Source organism: Melanostigma gelatinosum (genome assembly GCF_949748355.1).
Source record: "Melanostigma gelatinosum genome assembly, chromosome: 7".
NCBI lineage: Eukaryota > Metazoa > Chordata > Actinopteri > Perciformes > Zoarcidae > Melanostigma > Melanostigma gelatinosum.
Window position 1 is genome coordinate 1,832,631 of NC_136640.1, and position 19,031 is coordinate 1,851,661.

At 44.4% G+C, this 19,031-nt stretch overlaps 1 protein-coding gene across 1 annotated transcript in view; it reads right to left on the reverse strand.

Annotated features, from left to right (window-relative positions):
- Positions 1 to 19,031, reverse strand: part of LOC306779566 (alpha-2-macroglobulin-like) — a gene marked incomplete at both ends in the record, with an annotated part of 30,562 nt that overhangs the window by 4,967 nt on the left and 6,564 nt on the right. The window contains 17 exons of the mRNA XM_079271533.1: positions 826 to 1,013; positions 1,683 to 1,845; positions 2,604 to 2,678; positions 4,013 to 4,169; positions 4,650 to 4,725; positions 4,929 to 5,105; positions 5,537 to 5,620; positions 7,170 to 7,221; positions 7,296 to 7,417; positions 7,507 to 7,633; positions 8,544 to 8,769; positions 9,376 to 9,532; positions 9,627 to 9,729; positions 9,826 to 9,969; positions 13,636 to 13,785; positions 18,471 to 18,616; positions 18,721 to 18,784. Of these exons, the coding sequence (XP_079127659.1) occupies positions 826 to 1,013; positions 1,683 to 1,845; positions 2,604 to 2,678; positions 4,013 to 4,169; positions 4,650 to 4,725; positions 4,929 to 5,105; positions 5,537 to 5,620; positions 7,170 to 7,221; positions 7,296 to 7,417; positions 7,507 to 7,633; positions 8,544 to 8,769; positions 9,376 to 9,532; positions 9,627 to 9,729; positions 9,826 to 9,969; positions 13,636 to 13,785; positions 18,471 to 18,616; positions 18,721 to 18,784 (2,211 nt within the window). The remainder of the gene's footprint in view (positions 1 to 825; positions 1,014 to 1,682; positions 1,846 to 2,603; positions 2,679 to 4,012; positions 4,170 to 4,649; positions 4,726 to 4,928; positions 5,106 to 5,536; positions 5,621 to 7,169; positions 7,222 to 7,295; positions 7,418 to 7,506; positions 7,634 to 8,543; positions 8,770 to 9,375; positions 9,533 to 9,626; positions 9,730 to 9,825; positions 9,970 to 13,635; positions 13,786 to 18,470; positions 18,617 to 18,720; positions 18,785 to 19,031) is intronic.

Here is a 19,031-nt window from a genome sequence, read left to right on the forward strand (position 1 = left end):
TGTTGAAAATCCTTGTTCACGCTAATCTCTCTTAATTAGCCTCTAACACACAGGTGATCCAATCACCATGGCAACAAGTGACACACACACACCCAAGCACACAGGTGTTTATATGAGCTGATTAGTGATGTTGACGAACACACAGACACTGACACACACATTATGATTCCTTCTCCTCTCCCCCTCTCTCACCCACCCAGTCCCACCCTTTCAAAGTAAAAGCCCCACAGAGTGAATTCTAACTGGAATGCTTGTGATGCAGCCTGTCATTAAATAACCTCTGTGTGTGTGTGTCAAACATGATTATGTCTCCTCTCTCACCCACCCAGTCCCACCCTTTCAAAATAAAAGCCCCATGGAGTAATTGTATCTTAATATTAAGCTCAGAATGAGGTTAATCTTAACAAATATTAAGTTCAACTCTTTCAATCACAAATACAGAAATGTAATTTCCAAAGGTATATATCTTAAATACAAATACATATCTCATTTCGAAAGGTGTGTCATTCGCCCCAGTAACCGTGGCAAACAGTGACACACACGCATGCGTTGTGTTTCTACAGCAATAGCTATTTGTGTCACAAATACAAGATTCAATCCAAGAGTATGAATCTAAAATGCAGAGAAGAGAGACGCGAATGATACGACCGGTAATATTGGCGTGTTTATATATATATTGTGACGTCTTCGGGCAGTAGTAGCTACACAAAATATTCTAGTTTGTCTCTTGCTGTTGACTACCGTACATATTTGTTCTGAAATAAGGTCCCGCAGTGGTGCGCCTGAAGGGGCGGGGCTTCACCTCTCTACAGGTGTTTTTCCTACCTGTGTGGAGGAGAAGCCTCCGTAGTGGTTCTGCTGGGTCGTCAGCCACCTGACGATGCGCGTGGCGTAGCCGAGGTCTTCGGCCGTCGGAGAGGCGCCGAGTTTAGCCAGCAGCACGTAGGAGCTGATCTCCACGGAGAGAGAGGCCGACGTCTCTGTTGAAGTCTGAGACCAGTGGAGGAAACCGCCTAAAAACAGACGTAAAAACAGACACGTGAAGCTCCATTCACAGTGATGACGACAGAGGGATCTCCTTCAGGATGACCCACCGTTATTTTATTTTTATGGATACTAAAACTCTTAGCGGTTCTTTTTCATTATTTTGGGAGAAAAAAAGACATTTTCGTCACTCGCCACTTTCAAAACTGCACTTAAAACTCATCTGTTCAAATCTGCTTTCAACCTGTGAAGTTAGTTGTGTATGTTTTTGTGCTGTTTCTTACTGTTATGTCATCTATTTTGTTCTCTCCGTTTTTACCATGTAAAGTGTCTTTGAGTACCTTTTAAAGCGCTATACTAATAAAAATGTATTATTTAATTAAGAAAAGAATCAACATTTCTTTATTATTCTTGTATGTAAACAAAGTCTTTCTTGAGCAGCAACACAAGAAGTTCTAAAATCTTTAATCTAGTGATTATCTCTCATTGATGATCCTGTTCTTGTGATCAAACTCACACGTCAAACGTCACTTCCGTGTGGCGTCACTGCCGTGTGGCGTCACGTCACAGCCGTCACCTGACGGCTGCTCCGCAAACAGACTGATGTTCTGCTTGTTGGTCACATGTTGTGATGAACTTACTTGTGAGGGTTTTATTGTGTTTGAGACGACCAGAGTTCTACAACGTTTCCTTCTCACCTTGTTGTATTGAGACCGAGTCCAGGTGCTTCAGAAGGTGAGCTCTGGTCTCCGTGTCTCCTGTCAGGGTGAAGACGTACGCCATCAGAGCCGTGGTGTAGGTGTTACTGAGGTCACCCACAGACTCTTTGAGGCACAACAGGCTCTTCTTCACTTCAGGGTTCTAGAACAGATCATAAATAACCATCTCAGGACTCGTATGATTGTTCTACACACAGAGAGTTTATTCTATTTTGTTTGAACGAATTCATATATTCAGCAAAACACAGAACTTCAGTTCATGGAAGAAAAAGGGCAGGACTCAAGCATTAACCAGCACCGACCTGACGGATTAATACCACGACCAATAAATATTCAAAATAACATTCTGTTTATTCAGTAGGAAGTCCTTGTATGTTAAATACGTTGGGAGGACGGTTGAATGGTGGAAGGCATCACACAATCATTTGGGAATGTGGACAAAACGTTCCAAATCTGTTTTGTTTTGAATCAGAAGAAAAATTAATTCAACAACAGTAGAAAAGTTAAGAGGCAGAGTTAATGTTTGAATTCTACAACCAGAGTACTGAAATAATATATAATGTTGTGATAATAACAACAACAAAAGACAACTAAGATTGACATTTATTTACAATTTTAATTTACAACATTTATTAATAAGTGTGTTTTGGTTATTTTGTTGGGTTTGATGGATTTGTTTATTCCCCACTGAAGTTTAGTTCATGACATGACAGCCAGTCAGAGCAGTTCAACTTAACCCATCAACTCTAAACACTACGCAACGTTAACGAACCAACTAACCAGACAGAACGTTCTGTTTCCTTCTTTCTTGTCCGTGTAAAGTTTGTGTAAATATGATTACAAAGGAAAATTGTGATCTAAAGTTATATTATTCGTGGTGCATTAGTTGTTTCTACTCACTTCTACGGACGTATTCATCTCCAGGAAGGCAGCAGTCATGTAAGCAGTGAGAGTCACTTCATCAGACACGCCGCCCTGCAGAGGAAACATGATGAGACACAAAGATCATCAGAGAACATCCAACATCGAGACTTTGATCACTGGTGACCAGTAGAGGAGTAACGGACCGTTGATGAGCCGTGATCCGTACGTTAAAACTTTATTGACACTGTGATGGTTAACGTTAACGTTAACCATCACAGTGTCAATGAAGTTTTACTGACTCAGTAGAACATGTGTTTCTAGTCTCTGATCTCTGATAATGTTTCATTGTAAACAACCAATCAGTGTTTAGACCAACAGGAGAGCTAGTAACGTTAGCAGCACCGCTAACGGCTAACCAACAGGAGGAGAGCTAGTAACGTTAGCAGCACCGCTAACGGCTAACCAACAGGAGGAGAGCTAGTAACGTTAGCAGCACCGCTAACGGCTAACCAACAGGAGGAGAGCTAGTAACGTTAGCAGCACCGCTAACGACTAACCAACAGGAGGAGAGCTAGTAACGTTAGCAGCACCGCTAACGGCTAACCAACAGGAGGAGAGCTAGTAACGTTAGCAGCACCGCTAACGACTAACCAACAGGAGGAGAGCTAGTAACGTTAGCAGCACCGCTAACGGCTAACCAACAGGAGGAGAGCTAGTAACGTTAGCAGCACCGCTAACGGCTAACCAACAGGAGGAGAGCTAGTAACGTTAGCAGCACCGCTAACGGCTAACCAACAGGAGGAGAGCTAGTAACGTTAGCAGCACCGCTAACGGCTAACCAACAGGAGGAGAGCTAGTAGCGTTAGCAGCACCGCTAACGGCTAAGCAACAGGAGGAGAGCTAGTAGCGTTAGCAGCACCGCTAACGGCTAACCAACAGGAGGAGAGCTAGTAACGTTAGCAGCACCGCTAACGGCTAACCAACAGGAGGAGAGCTAGTAGCGTTAGCAGCACCGTCTGTTTAAATGATTTTTGAGACGATGAAAGTAAATATAAATATTCTGTCGAGCAGCTGCTCCAGTCACACAACAAAGGGATCTGTATCTGTTAATATGGATCAGCAATGATCAATAATTAGTATCAGCGGCAAAAAAACACGTGATCAAGAATCTAAAAGTAATTTGCTTTATTATAGTTTCTTTTGTGCTGATCTGATCTGTGATACGATCTGAAACGTGATTATTTTCCAATTGGCTGCACAACTGCTGATACCAGTTAGTAAATAGTGTCCGTGTCCTGTTTCACAGATGATTGTCACGAGGAAATTGCAGGTCTGACAGGAACACGAGTCTCAATTCTGTCAAGTGAAACTTGTTCAAATGACAGAAGTTACGACTGATGTTTAAAGTCATATTTTAACGCTAACTCCAGTGTGACTTTATTTACCTTCATTCTGTTGTTGAAGAGTCTTCCTGACATTTCGAAACATCCGCTCTCTTTTTGTTTATTTTTCAGCCAATTCACGGACTCTTCCATCTTTATCGGGTCGATGTAGATGAAGGACTGGGCTTTGGCAAACGATCGCACCACAAACGCAGTCAGCCTGAGGAGGAAGTTGCGACATTAAAACGATTAAAAAAGACGTCACGTACATGCTTGTGTTCGTGTAGCACGTTGAAGAACTTCTCACGAGGGACAACAGGGTTTTAAGAAAGCGTGACGTCACATTTCATCACAACATGCTGATGAAGTGGAATCTCATCATCGACTCAGTCAGTATGAAAGCAGGGCTCCACAGTAAAGCACAGACTGTATATAACAAGTGGACGTGGTCATGGCGACGTCAATCGTTGGTTTGTGGACTGATGTTTCGAAGACTCAAATTCAACGATTTTGCCGTCGCCATCTTGGATTACGGCCGTCGCCGTGTTGGGTTTTATTTGACAGTTTTTTGAAAGCTTCTGGCTGATGAACACTGTAGTATTAGTGATTGAACCCCAAAACAAAAGCATATTTTCTTTAAGCAGAGGGTTAATGTCAAGCCCTGAAAAGCTAAACTGTATGACATCATCACTGTTCTCACCAGGTGTTCCCCGGTCCTGATCCAAACGTGCTGTAAGCTCCATCAAGGTGCTTGTAGTTCAGCTGTCTCTGGTAGCCTGCATCACACACACATTGATATTTATTGAGTTCATGATTTAAAGTAAATGTCTGTCAGAAGTCTTGTACGCTTTAACGACAGGAAATAAGGGGGAAAGAAAGGCGGCAAACAAAGGTCACCACCAGGGTGCATCCAGCACCAGACTGTGGGAACATTTCTCATAACTTAAGGTCTTAAATGCGTTTTTTTTGCTGGACTCACCGCTGGTCAGGAACTTGATGGCCTTGTCGTTGATGGCGGAGGTGAGCTGCTGAGTGTTTCTCAGGTACTGGAGGATGTAGATGTTGGGGGCGAGGAGCGCCATGTTCTGCTCCCCACATCCGTACGGCATCCTCAGCAGCCCATCCAGGTTGTTCAGGGCTCGGCCCAGAATGTCACCTGCACACACACAAAAACGAAACCTCATATTAGTGGAGACCGGACGGAACTGTGTATAAATGTATGTGTATAAACCATATGGTACAAACAATGAAAAAGACGCTGCCGTGTTTATGCCGAGATTATTATCAAGATGAACAAAGACTGAACAACAACGCTGATTACCGTAATGTGTGGTATTTGTTATAAATGTACGTGATGAGAAGCTGTACATGGAGGGGCTTCTACTGTACCGGAGTGTGTATTTCCAGTTTATTAAATAGGATTGTGTTTTCTGTTGCGCTCTGATAAAAACACCACAAAGCTGTTTTTTAAATGCATCTACTGAAAGAATCTCTTCGCTTGTTTTAAATCTCAAGTTGATCATTTGAAAGTGTAACGATTTGTTTCGTTAACAGCAAAACTCAACCAAAATGGATTCATTAGTTTACCCAGGACTGATACTGAAGCACGGGCTGATCCAACAATCACGTCCCCGGGGAGCTGAAGGTCTACTTCCTCAGTCAGAGTCTCTCCTGTGGACAGAGAACAAACAGATCAGCAATAAACAGAAACCTCATTCAGGTTTACGGATGGTGAGCGGATCATGAACTGAAACAGGGCCGACTGGAAATAAGATGCTCGATGGTTTATCAAATGTATTGAAAGCTACTGTGAGGAACTTTCATGTTGTGCTGATTCTGTTGGTCCCTGTGGACTAAAGTGGTCGTGTCTCTGAGCACCAGAGTCCCTTTAGAAAACCTCTCATTCTACTGCAGCAGGTCTGACAGTCTGCTCCTCTCAGTCCTGGTTCTGGTTCTCCCGTGCCTTCCTTCCCTCCAGCGGGTCCAGCAACACGTCCTGGGTCTCCAGCAGCGTGGTGTCGGTGTTGACTCCCAGAGAGGAGAAGGTCTGCCACGGTGGACCGGTCTCTGCTGGAGGATCTGGGTCTGTCCACGGTGGGCCGGTCTCTGCTGGAGGACCTGGGTCTGTCCACGGTGGACCGGTCTCTGCTGGAGGATCTAGGTCTGTCCACGGTGGACCGGTCTCTGCTGGAGGATCTAGGTCTGTCCACGGTGGACCGGTCTCTGCTGGAGGATCTGGGTCTGTCCACGGTGGACCGGTCTCTGCTGGAGGATCTAGGTCTGTCCACGGTGGACCGGTCTCTGCTGGAGGATCTGGGTCTGTCCACGGTGGACCGGTCTCTGCTGGAGGCTCTGGGTCTGTCCACGGTGGACCGGTCTCTGCTGGAGGATCTGGGTCTGTCCACGGTGGACCGGTCTCTGCTGGAGGATCTGGGTCTGTCCACGGTGGACCGGTCTCTGCTGGAGGCTCTGGGTCTGTCCACGGTGGACCGGTCTCTGCTGGAGTCTGAGCTGAAGGAGGTTCTGGTGAACCTGCATGAGTTCATCTGGTTTCACCAGAATGCGACCCGGTGGCTCCGATGACGAGCATCAAGAACAACTCTATAGAAACAGACCATCTGATAGAGGATCAGGACTACACTGAGACTGGTTCATATAGAGGATCAGGACTACACTGAGACTGGTTCATATAGAGGATCAGGACTACACTGAGACGGGTTCATATAGAGGATCAGGACTACACTGAGACGGGTTCATATAGAGGATCAGGACTACACTGAGACTGGTTCATATAGAGGATCAGGGCTACACTGAGACTGGTTCATAGAGGATCAGGACTACACTGAGACTGGTTCATAGAGGATCAGGACTACACTGAGACTGGTTCATAGAGGATCAGGACTACACCGAGACTGGTTCATAGAGGATCAGGACTACACTGAGACTGGTTCATATAGAGGATCAGGACTACACTGAGACTGGTTCATAGAGGATCAGGACTACACTGAGACTGGTTCATATAGAGGATCAGGACTACACTGAGACTGGTTCATAGAGGATCAGGACTACACTGAGACTGGTTCATAGAGGATCAGGACTACACTGAGACTGGTTCAGCACCAGACAGAAGTTCCTCACAGTCACTTTCAATAATCACATGAAATGAATCTGCTCTACAACAGTGTGATGAACTGTGATGTTTGCTGTGAAACACACGGACCTTTCGGGCAGAGCAGCCAGTTGGAGGTCTTTGACATCTCAATTCCTTCAGCCTGAGAGGAAACAAAATCATTGAGACTTTCCATCCGAGACCTTTGACTTTGTCATCTTGTTTTAAAGTACCGACCTTCACGATGAGCGACCGCGTGACCGCGTCGATGCGACCTCTCTCCGGCACGCTCACGATCTCGTTGTCGCAAGAAGCGTGAGACGCCACGGCCTCGGCGGTCACCGTCACGTTCACGACGCCTAAAAAAAGGTCCAGGAGAGTCAAATCATTTGGTCTGAGGTGGATCCCACAGCTGTACCAGCAGTGTGGATGAAAGCCTGACTCTCACCTAAGGCTGAGGGGGCCATGGTCCAGCTGACGGTCCTGCGCTCACTGCCGCACAAACAGGCAGTGTACTCGTCTCCGGAGAGGGGGGTGAGGGTGTAGTCTAAGGAGGGGGCCGGAGCCACGGAGACCTGGTCAAAAGAGACAACAATGAACATTTTAAAACTGGACATTTATACTGCAAACAGCGTATCAAACCCAAGCATGGTGATGATGCAACATTTTGACCTTTACGAAGCTGCGTCGTGCACATTTACAAGAACATTGGTAAGAGAGTGCGTCCGGCTTCTCCATCATGGATTAAGGCCGTTGCCATGTTGTTTTTAGCAACCAGTGAACAGGAAGTGACCATATCTGGACTGAGGACGAGTGACGTAGAGACGCCGTATACGTCTCTGCTAGAGACCTGTCAATCACAGTAGCCCCGCCCTAAAGCATCCCCTGCTTTATGGTCTGTGTGACTCTAAATGGACCATAATGTACTAAATGAACATCATGCTGTATTGAAGAAGACTTGAAACTAGAGATTGAGACATAAACTCATGTTTACAATGTTTACTGAGGGAATAAATCAAGAGAGAAGTAGAGTCATTTTCTATAGACTTCTATACAACCAGAGGAGTCGCCCCCTGGTGGACACTAGAGAGAATGCAGCTTTAACACGTGAAGCTTTGGCTTCACTTTAAAACATCGCAGACCACTGATTGGTCAAGAGAGAAGACAAATTGTAATACAATTAAATGGCCTTAATTTTTGTATTCACTCGACCCAGATGTTATAAAAATGGCAGCCTGTGAAACTACGTCGTAAACTTGACAAAGTTCAGATGTTCAGTGTTTGCGGCGGCGTTATGGCGATGAACTGAGAATCTAAAGCGGAAATTGAAAGAGAAACTAACCTGGTACCAGAATGGATCTCGTCTCATCAAGGAATAAGACGGTGAACATTACAGCTGCTAAACATCGGCATGTTAGCATTGTGATTATGAGCACGTTAGCATGTTGACATTAGCATTCAAGTCCACATGAACACCTCGGTTACCATGATGCAGCTGCTCAAGTAGTTGAAGATGGTCGCCTTCAGTTCAAAGTGCTCCCCCCGGATGATGGAGTAGGGCAGGCTGAGCTCCAGGAAGAAGGGCTGGAAGACGGTGATCTCTTTACGGGGGGCCAAGCCGAAACCCTGAGGGGACAGACAGAAGGCCTCCGTCTCCCAGGTGGTGATGGTGTCTGGGACGGTGAGGGACACGTCCTTCGTTCCAGAGCCTCTGATACAGCAGACACACAGAGACATTCTGTCAACTTCAACATCAGACTTCCATGATTCAGATTCGTCAAAGAGCGACAATGTGAGCCGATTAACGCCGAATAGAAGTGAAAAATGTCGCCATCTGTTTTTTGCAGCCAGTGAACAGGAAGTGACCATATCTGGACTGAGGACGAGTGACGTAGTGGTAGAGACGCCGTACACGTCTCTGGTAGAGACCTGTCAATCACCATGTAGCCCCGCCCTAAAGCATCCCCTGCTTTATGGTCTGTGTGACTCTAAATGGACCATAATGTACTAAATGAACATCATGCTGTATTGAAGAAGACTTGAAACTAGAGATTGAGACATAAACTCATGTTTACAATGTTTACTGAGGTAATAAATCAAGAGAGAAGTAGAGTCATTTTCTATAGACTTCTATACAACCAGAGGAGTCGCCCCCTGGTGGACACTAGAGAGAATGCAGCTTCAACATTCGCTGCAATTCTCGTGAGTTGAAATTTTTCGTCCTCAGAGCCATCAGGTTAAATAAGAAGAAAAAGTCTAATGTCTGTAAATACAACAGGACGTTTGAGAGAAGGACTGTGGTTTAAAGAAAACTCACCCCACTTCCACCAGGTCCCATATCCAGGTCTCAGGGAAGAAAGTGCGCACCGTCTCTATTGGTGAGTTATCAGGTGAGGAACCTAAGGAACCTGCAACACCACTTTGTGTTTCCATTCTGGCTATGCTGGGAACAGCGTCATACCTGTAATTAATACCTTAAAATAAAACAGAACATATTCCATCAGAAGCAGAGAAAAACCTGGTTTTTAATGCTGGTAAGTGGCACTTAATAGAGCAAAATAACAAAACAAAACAAGTCACCATCGTAGCCCTGGCGGAATTCTCTTCCTTTGTACTTGAGGCACGAAGGCACTCGGATTAGCAAGTTTGTTGCCATCTTCATCCCCAGATTCTAGATAACACAACAACATACAGGCGTCAACTGAAATGTGCAACAACAAAACACACAAAGAAACAATATAAAGATATTGTGCATTCATGTTTGTACCGCGAAAGTCGTGTGAGCGTCCTCTGTCTGCACATCGGGGAACGGCAAGATGGATCTTCTCGGCCTCACGGGCAAACATTCGATGGAATCTTCAGCCATATATGGAATGTAGGAGACTTTTGAGACGGGCAACAGGTTGAATATCTGAAGAGAAAAGGCATGGCAGAGGTACATTTTCAATAAGATTTAGGGGAACGAACTATGGAATGACTTTTCCCACCTAACAAAATAATGTTCCTCTATAAAATGTTTCAAAAGGTGCTTAAAAGAAAATCTAACTGCTGTTTTGTAATAACTTTGTTGTTTATTTCTTGTTTTAGCTGTTATATTATATTCAAAGTTGTTTCAGTCACAGAGACTTGTAGCATTACGATTGTTTATGAGTTAATGCAGATGTATAAACCAATATCCCCGAACAAGTCCATGCTCACTCTCACACGCACACAAACACAATAACATTTTCTTTTGTTGTTTGAATGTATTAATATTGTTATCATATTTCATATATTGTAAAAATATCTTGTCAATCATATATTATGTAGTCATGTCTTCTGCATATTAATTTTATGTTCTCTGTAATATTATAAAATTGTAATATTATATAGGTGGAGGCTTCAAATAAGTCCAGTTGGCTTTTTGCCTCTTCCTGCACTGTGATATTTATTTATCTCTGTTATGTTTGTTTATTTTTATTTTATTGTTTAAGATAGATAGATGACAGATAGATATGTACTTTTTTTTATCCCCAGGGGGAAATTTGTATGTTACAGCAGCAAGACACACCAATTAGCAAAGTAGCAGAGTCACCAAAAATATTAAGTATTAAAAAATGCACAATAGAATAACAGAGTAGGACAAATTAAATATCAGAATATAGAATATATAAGATAAAACAACAAAAATGCACAGTATATACAATGAAATAGAATAGTGTTAAATTAACTGACTAGGTGAAGAACAGTAGTGCAAAAGTCAACCCCAGCAAACAGTGAAGCAGTGAGTAGTTATGTAGAGGATGATCAGGCCAGAGCTGTTTTATTATGAAGTCTCATGGCAGAGATCAGGAATGTTCTCCTGAATCTGTCCTTGTGACAGCGGAGCTGCATCAGTCTGTTGGAGAAAGTGCTCCTCTGTCCCTGCAGGAGGTGGTGCAGAGGGTGGTCCGGGTTATCCAGTATGGATCATAGTTTCTTCAGTGTCCTCTCCACCAGCTCTTCCAGATTGTCTTGTTTGCAGCCAATGATGGAGCCGGCCTTCTTCACCAGTTTGTTCAGTCTGTTGGTGTCTCCGGCTCCAATGCTGCTCCCCCAGCAGACTACAGGAGTCCAGTGCACTGACCACAACAGATTGTAGAACATCTCCAGCATCCTGCTGCACACGTTGAAGGATCGAAGTTTCCTCAAGAAGAAGAGTCGACGTTCAGACGCAGGTGATTTCTACCGGCCCACTCCACAAAGTCCTCCACTACTGCCCTGTACTCCTCCTCCCGTCCGTCCCTTATACACCCGACCGCTGCAGAGTCATCAGAGAACTTCTGCAGATGGCATGACCCCGAGTTGTACTGGAAGTCAGTGGTAATAATAAATAATAATGTATTTTATTTGTAACGCACTTTTCATTTTTTTTTTTTTTATCTCAGAGTGCCACAGAGCCAGTACATAGTAAAAACATAGTAAAAAGCATCGTTAAAACATTAAAAAAAAACTATAATAAAATAAAAACCAGTGAATGAACAGAAACACAAAAGAAATAACTGACAGTGATTTAGGTCAGAAAGGCTTTCCTGAATAAAAAGGTTTTTAGGCCGGTCTTAAAGAGACCAGGGTCTGTGTTGCCCTTAGGTGGTCAGGGATCTGGTCCATATCGTGGAGCTGCCGAGCCGAAGGCCCGGTCGCCCATGGTGCGGAGCTTGGTGCTGGGGACCCGGAGGAGCGAGCTGTTTGATGATCTGAGGGTGCGGGTGGAGATTTGGGGAGTGATGAGATCTTGTAGGGAGGGAGGTGCGTGTCCATTTATGCATTCATGTGTGAGTAGTAGGACTTTGTAGTCAATCCAGAATGAGACAGGGAGCCAGTGTAGGGAGTGCAGAATGGGTGTTATGTGCTCATACTTCCGGACTCTCATCAGGATCCGGGCAGCGCTGTTTTGGATGTATTGCAGCTTCTGGATGTTCTTGCCAGTGATCCCAGTGAATAGTGAGTTGCAGTCGTCCAGTCTTGAGGAGATAAAGGCGTGGACGAGCTTCTCTGCATCTGACAGGGTTAAAGTGGGCGGAGTTTGGAGATGTTTTTGAGATGATAAAACGAGGTTTTGCACAGGTGTTGTATATGGTCATTAAAGGACAGGTGTGGGTCAAACTTAACTCCCAGATTAGTGACTGTGGAGGAGAGGGGGATGACCTGACCGTCGAAGGTGAGATGAGTTATGGAGGATGACTGAACCTGGTGTGGAGTGCCAACAAGGAGGGCTTCGGTTTTGCTGCTGTTTAACTGGAGAAAGTTGTTGCTCATCCACGCCTTTATCTCCCCAAGACAGGAGGTGAGACGTGACATGGCTGCAGAGGGGCTTGGGGCAGTTTTGATGTAGAGCTGTGTATCATCAGCATAACAGTGGAAAGACATCCTATGTCTGCTGATGACACGACCGAGGGGGAGCATGCAAATAATGAAGAGGATGGGGCCGAGGACCGACCCTTGCGGAACACCACAGGAGACAGGGAGCAGTCTGGACTTGTATCTTCCCAGTGACACATATTCAGTTCTGCCTGAAAGGTAGGACTGAAACCACTTGAGTGCAGAGTCTGATAGTCCAATGGTGGTATGGAGGCGCTGTAGGAGGATAGTGTGATCCACTGTGTCAAATGCAGCAGTCAGGTCCAGGAGGATGAGGAGTGAGGGTGATCCTGGTGAGGGTGTACAAGGTGAACAGGAAGGGAGACAGAACAGTTCCCTGTGGGACTCCAGTATCACTGACCACCGCATCAGACAGCACCCGGCCCAGTGGGACAAACTGTCGTCTGCCTGTGAGGTAGTCAGTGATCCAGGAGACGGTGGACGCGTTCATGGTGAAAAGTTGTCAGGGCTTTATCCAGGGTGGTGTGATTAAAGTCTCCAGTAATTGCCATAAAAGCACCAGCATGTTCACTCAGCAGTCCAGATACAGTGGAGTGGATGGTGTCCTTGGATGGCGACCTGCAGCCCCGAGCCTTTCTCCGTAGCTCCGCCGGGATCTCATGCCTGGCGCCGGACAGCGGCCGCAGTTTCCTCAGTGCAATCAGCTGATCACGGGAATAGACAGTGGACCCACTCATTGTTTGTGGCTCTCCGTTACAAACACGAAGAAAAGTCACAGAAAGCCACGAGAAAGTTGACAAAAAAGTTACAGTCCGTTGTCTGACCGTAAGAACCAAACGTTAAGGAAAAATAAAAAATAAAAAGTTGAGGGGAAAGAGTGAAAAAAGACTAAAATTAAAACACAGAGGGGAGCTGCTGCAACAGGCTGCCGCTGGCACGGCGCCATTTTGCATTTTTTAATTAAATTGTGAAAAATAAATAAAACTAAACTTAATTAAATGGTTCAAGCTGTAAGCTTTAAAATGTTATTTGTTCTATAAAGATCTGACAATTGGGGAACTTCATTTGTCGAAACAGTTGCTTTATCCTTCAGGCAGACTCTTCATATCTTAAATTGTTTTCCATTTTCAAAATGTATAACTGATAAGAGGGAGAACAGGAAGACAGATTGACCACGACAGGAGGATAAACTGATGACGTTAACGGAGTAAATGCAGATGGATTTGTGGTTAGCTACCTTGTCTGCGTCCAGACTTTTCCCCGGCTCCTTGATGAGGACGCTCTGGTCGATGGCGCTCACACCGCACAGAGAGTCTGGCTGGGCCGTCACCTGCAGGGTGGTCTCCTCTCCTGGGACGGCCGAGGACGGAGAGAACTCCAGGGACACCTGGCAGAGAAAAGACCGTTAGTGGTGGATGAGGCGTTATGAATCTCACTGCTCTTCTTGGCAGCATTCAAGTGCTAGGATTCACTAGAAAAGCGTCACATGCAAAACCGTTGTTCCCTACAGTAGCGGTAAATATCACGGTTTATTTGTTTTTCCTAAAATGTAAATATAAATGCTTCTTGTAGGGTAAAACAGAAGATAACATCACATTTGGAACATAGCTAAGTTAGCTCGCTAACAGGTAAGATAACATTACATTTGGAACATAACTAAGTTAGCAAGCTAGAAGGTAAGATAACATTACATTTGGAACATAACTAAGTTAGCTAGCTAGAAGGTAAGATAACATTAGGAACATAACTAAGTTAGCAAGCTAGAAGGTAAGATAACATTACATTTGGAACATAACTAAGTTAGCTCGCTAACAGGTAAGATAACATTACATTTGGAACATAACTAAGTTAGCAAGCTAGAAGGTAAGATAACATTACATTTGGAACATAACTAAGTTAGCTCGCTAACAGGTAAGATAACATTACATTTGGAACATAACTAAGTTAGCAAGCTAGAAGGTAAGATAACATTACATTTGGAACATAACTAAGTTAGCTAGCTAGAAGGTAAGATAACATTAGGAACATAACTAAGTTAGCAAGCTAGAAGGTAAGATAACATTACATTTGGAACATAACTAAGTTAGCAAGCTAGAAGGTAAGATAACATTACATTTGGAACATAACTAAGTTAGCAAGCTAGAAGGTAAGATAACATTACATTTGGAACATAATTAAGTTAGCTAGCTAGAAGGTAAGATAACATTACATTTGGAACATAACTAAGTTAGCTAGCTAACAGGTAAGACAGCGTCGGAAATACACGAGGGCAAAAATGCCCTCGTGAAGCTATGGTCTTTTCAACATGACACAAATGTGTATTTTACTGTAATTCATATAATTCATACTTTGTTGGCATCTTATTCTGAAAATCGGATGTTCGTCTGAAGAAACCGGATGTTGTCTCACGTTAATGTTTCCGCTAACTTTCAAAGTCCTTCGCTCGCTCCCGATCTGTGCCGTTTAAATGAGTTTACGGTGAATGTCAGCATATAGGTGTGTTGGGAACTAATGCTGCGTTCACACCGGTCGCGTTGATTTTTTGGACGCACTGCAAAATCGCGTCCAACGCACTGCACAATCGCGTCCAATGCGCCGCCGGTCGTGTTCACACCAAACGCCGCAAAATCTCGTAGCGCCGGAGAGGGGGCGTGGTTTATCGTCCTGGAAGCCGTTCACCTGGCCGCCATTTCTTTCCGCTGTCAACCATGAAAGGAATAAGGACAATTGCTGCTTTGTACGTGTTGTGGAAGTCCCTCAAACATCGGAATGCCAAACGCCGTCATGTCTGGTTCATAACATTGTTCAGAGGAGCTCCGTGGATTGTATCGAGCTGTATTCACTGTCTAGCAAACCACCGGTCGCTGTTTACTACAGCTGTAGGAACACAAAATAAACTGATTTGGCTGTGATTCAACGGAAAATAAACAGACAAAAAGGGACTCCGAAATAACTACATAATGATGCCGATTTGTACTTGTCTTCTCCGACAAAAAGGGACTCCGAAATAACTACGTAATGATGCCGATTTGTAGGTTACTGGTCTTCTCAATGGAGCTCTGATGGATCGGTGCTAGGCTATGCTAACATCGTAGCAGCTCCACCAGCACTCAATAACGTCACGTAGACGTAAATACGGCAGCGTCTATTCATTGTTTGTACCGTATGGTTTACACACACACATGTATACACATAGTTTGGTCCGGTCTCTGTTGATATGAGGTATCGTAGAGCTCTGGGTGAACACAGACGGCTACAGGATTTATTTCCTGATTCAACAACGGCAGGAAGCCAGTGATGACGACGGCGCGTTGGCGAATTTTTCGGCGTCCAACGCGTCCACCGCGTCCACCGCGTCCACCGCACTGCAATAACGCGTCCAACACGCCGCGCCATCGCAAAATCGCGGCGCGCCAGTCTCATCGCGTCTGTGCAGAGACTTTGTATGTAATCTCGACGCGCGTCAAAAAATCAACGCGACCGGTGTGAACGCAGCATAAGGGAGCGTGTTTGGGTCATCAGCATTTAAGAAACTGAATTCTTGACATCAATAGAATTAATAATGTATGTAACAATTATTAATGATTATTAATAACGGGGCACCACCCTGCGAACAGGGACCAATAACCAAACGATAAAACTAAGTCTCATAATTAGTAGTCACTCATAATGTCAATAGTCTGCGTATGACTACACATTCAGTGACAGTGAAGGTTTAAATTCGAGCACAGGACTACTACATACAGTTTCATTACACACATATGCACAAGCAATCACAGACGACTGCTCCTTAAAGTATAACAGTTTATTAAATCAAAATAGTAAATGATCAAATCAATTAATATTGCAACCAACAAACGCTATCATACAATTTTATATGCCTAATACCTAAAGTCAAATGAATAAAATGGAGGAGGATGTATGTATGTAAGTATGTGTGTGTGTGGGTGAGGATGTATGTATGTAAGTATGTGTGTGTGTGGAGGGGGAGGAGCCTTAAGGAACTACAGCTAAACTACCACCAGATGGCGGAGTCGAGTGACTCTGACAAAAATGGCGGAGAGGTTGCTGTATGTGTGTGTAGGTTAAGAGAGAGAGAGCAAAGAAAAAAGAGAGGGGGGGGTCATGAATCAACTTCTGCGTACGATGTTGTAGGGAGCATGAGTACGCTGGTTTTATCATGCATAAGTATACCGTTGTCGTCTTTGAACTACCGGCAGCTTATGCAGTGATAAGCCACAACTCTTAGCTCACTCACAGAGTCGAGTTAATGAAGAGAGAAATGCCACACGAAGTGGAATAAAATGAATGAAAATAATCCCCAAATAAAACAGATCTTTACCGCTGCGGTGAGATGAGCGTAGTGCTCCGTTATCACATCTCTCAAGTGATAATACACAACTCTAAATCTACCAGCAGCGACTGATCTAATGCAGACAGTTACAGCAGTTCAATACACAAATACAGCGGAGCTTGTGGTTTCCGCGCTGATTACGCAATACCTTGATATCGCGCGACAGTAACTTCTCACAACAAAGTACGGGAATATCAACCATAAATGGATAACCTGAATTGAACGTAGGTTATATTAAGCTAAACTATGCCCAGACGCCATGACCTTACTTTGTAGAAGCTTCGGAACAAAGGGGAGTGTTCGAGGAAGAATTGTCCGTTTCCTCGAGAAGAAGGTGCGGCTTCGGGCCGTCGTGGCTTGAGCTCGCTCTGGAGCAAACGCAGACGTGATCTGTCTCGCTGCAGAGAGGACAGTTTTAACTTCGGCTGAGACGACGTGGTCCGTCCGTCTCCCGGTAATCGTCGGAGAAGGACTGAGGCTTAACGTCTTCCTTCGCCGGAATATGGGCACAAAAAGAAAAAGCGGAGAAACGGATCGCGGAAGTGATCCGTTATCGCGGGGTAAGGGCCTTACTCAGAATGGAGTTTCATCCAGCGAAATGGCATGTGACCTGTCAGGGTTTAATGAGGGTTGTAGGCCGCGGCTTCCTCGTGGGCCTGCGTGGCCAGCGTCTCGCTGGAGGGGAAAGCTGAATCTTCTGTGGCCTGGACAAGTCCGGCGCGAAGAGACAGATTCTAGCTGTGTTCGAGCTTATAAACCTGGTCTCACGCACAGCTGGAGGCATTTTCTTGGCCAATAGAGTGCTGGTGTCAGGTTTGGCCGGAGCCGGGAGGTGTGGTCATCTGGGCAGATGTGAGGTCAGGCTTTTGATGAGGAAGGAAAGCATGTGAGGAGCTCAGTCAGCCAGGAGGTGGTGCCAGACCCCAACAGGTGCACTAACATGTAAGTGTCTGCTGAGTTGACCACGGAGATCTGAGTGTCTGCTGACTTTACCAGCGATGTCCAGTAGTCTCCAGGGAGAGCAGCGGAAGTCGCCTTTTCTCTACGGCAACCCTGAAGGGACATCATATCTCTAATTCAAAACGATAAACACGAGACAGTCTGACTATAGGATGTTTGCTGGCTTTTATCCCACTGCTCTTGTCATCCTCTTGTTGTTATGTATTGTGTCTTGTCTTTCAGTAAAAAAAATTTATTCAAAAAATGCGTCAACGCGCGATAAAATAATTGTCGGCGTTAATTAATGAATGCGTTAACGCGCGATAAAATAATTGTCGGCGTGAATGAATGAATGCGTTAACGCGCGGTAAAATAATTGTCGGCGTGAATGAATGAATGCGTTAACGCGCGGTAAAATAATTGTCGGCGTTAATGAATGAATGCGTTAACTTGCCCAGCACTAATATTTTTACATTGTTGTTGTCATCTATAATGGTTATTTGCAAAAAAACATGCAATTCAAATGGTAAGGAAATAAAAATGTTGTTGATAAAATATCTTGTCATGAGCAGTTTTAATGATGGATTATAATCTGTTGAGAGCTCGTGTTAGGAAGTTAAACAGCTCATAATTCATCTCTAATATCTATTTTATATTCATATGAAAACATCTCCTTCAAACAACTTGATTAATTCAAGTTTATCACCAAAACTTAATTTTACAAGTTTATATTTGTTATTTATTTAATTAGCACGGTGACGTCTTCAGCTCACACTGACCTTGTGACCGAAGCATTTCTCGACGGGGAAGTCGGCATTGTTGGCGATCACGTTCTCACTGGGGAGGACGGCGTACGCCACAACTTGGATGTACGGTGCCATGTGAGCAGACACCATCAGGTTAAAGGACACCTCGCCCTCATTCACTGAATCAAACAAACCAACTCATATATGAACCACAATCACCTCCATTCATCAATAAAACTCAATTATTTGCTAGCTTTAAAGGGTCATTTCATTCTTTGCTCACCTGAGTTTTCTTGCACGACGACCCGTTGAACTCCTTGCATGAAGATGACTCCTCGGGATAAGGCCTGCAACACAATGAATGATGTAGAAAACACCTCATTGAACAGCAGATTACAGCTGTTTGCTGTTATTAAAGGACAAAACAGTGGGTAACATTTAGGGGGATTAATTGGCAGCAATGGAAAACGATATATTCGTAACTATGTTTTAATCAGTTGTCTAATCACCTGAAATTAAGAATCGTTATGTTTTATTTAGCTTAGAAAAAGCCATTTATATCTACAAAGGGAGCAGGTCATCTTCCACGGAGCC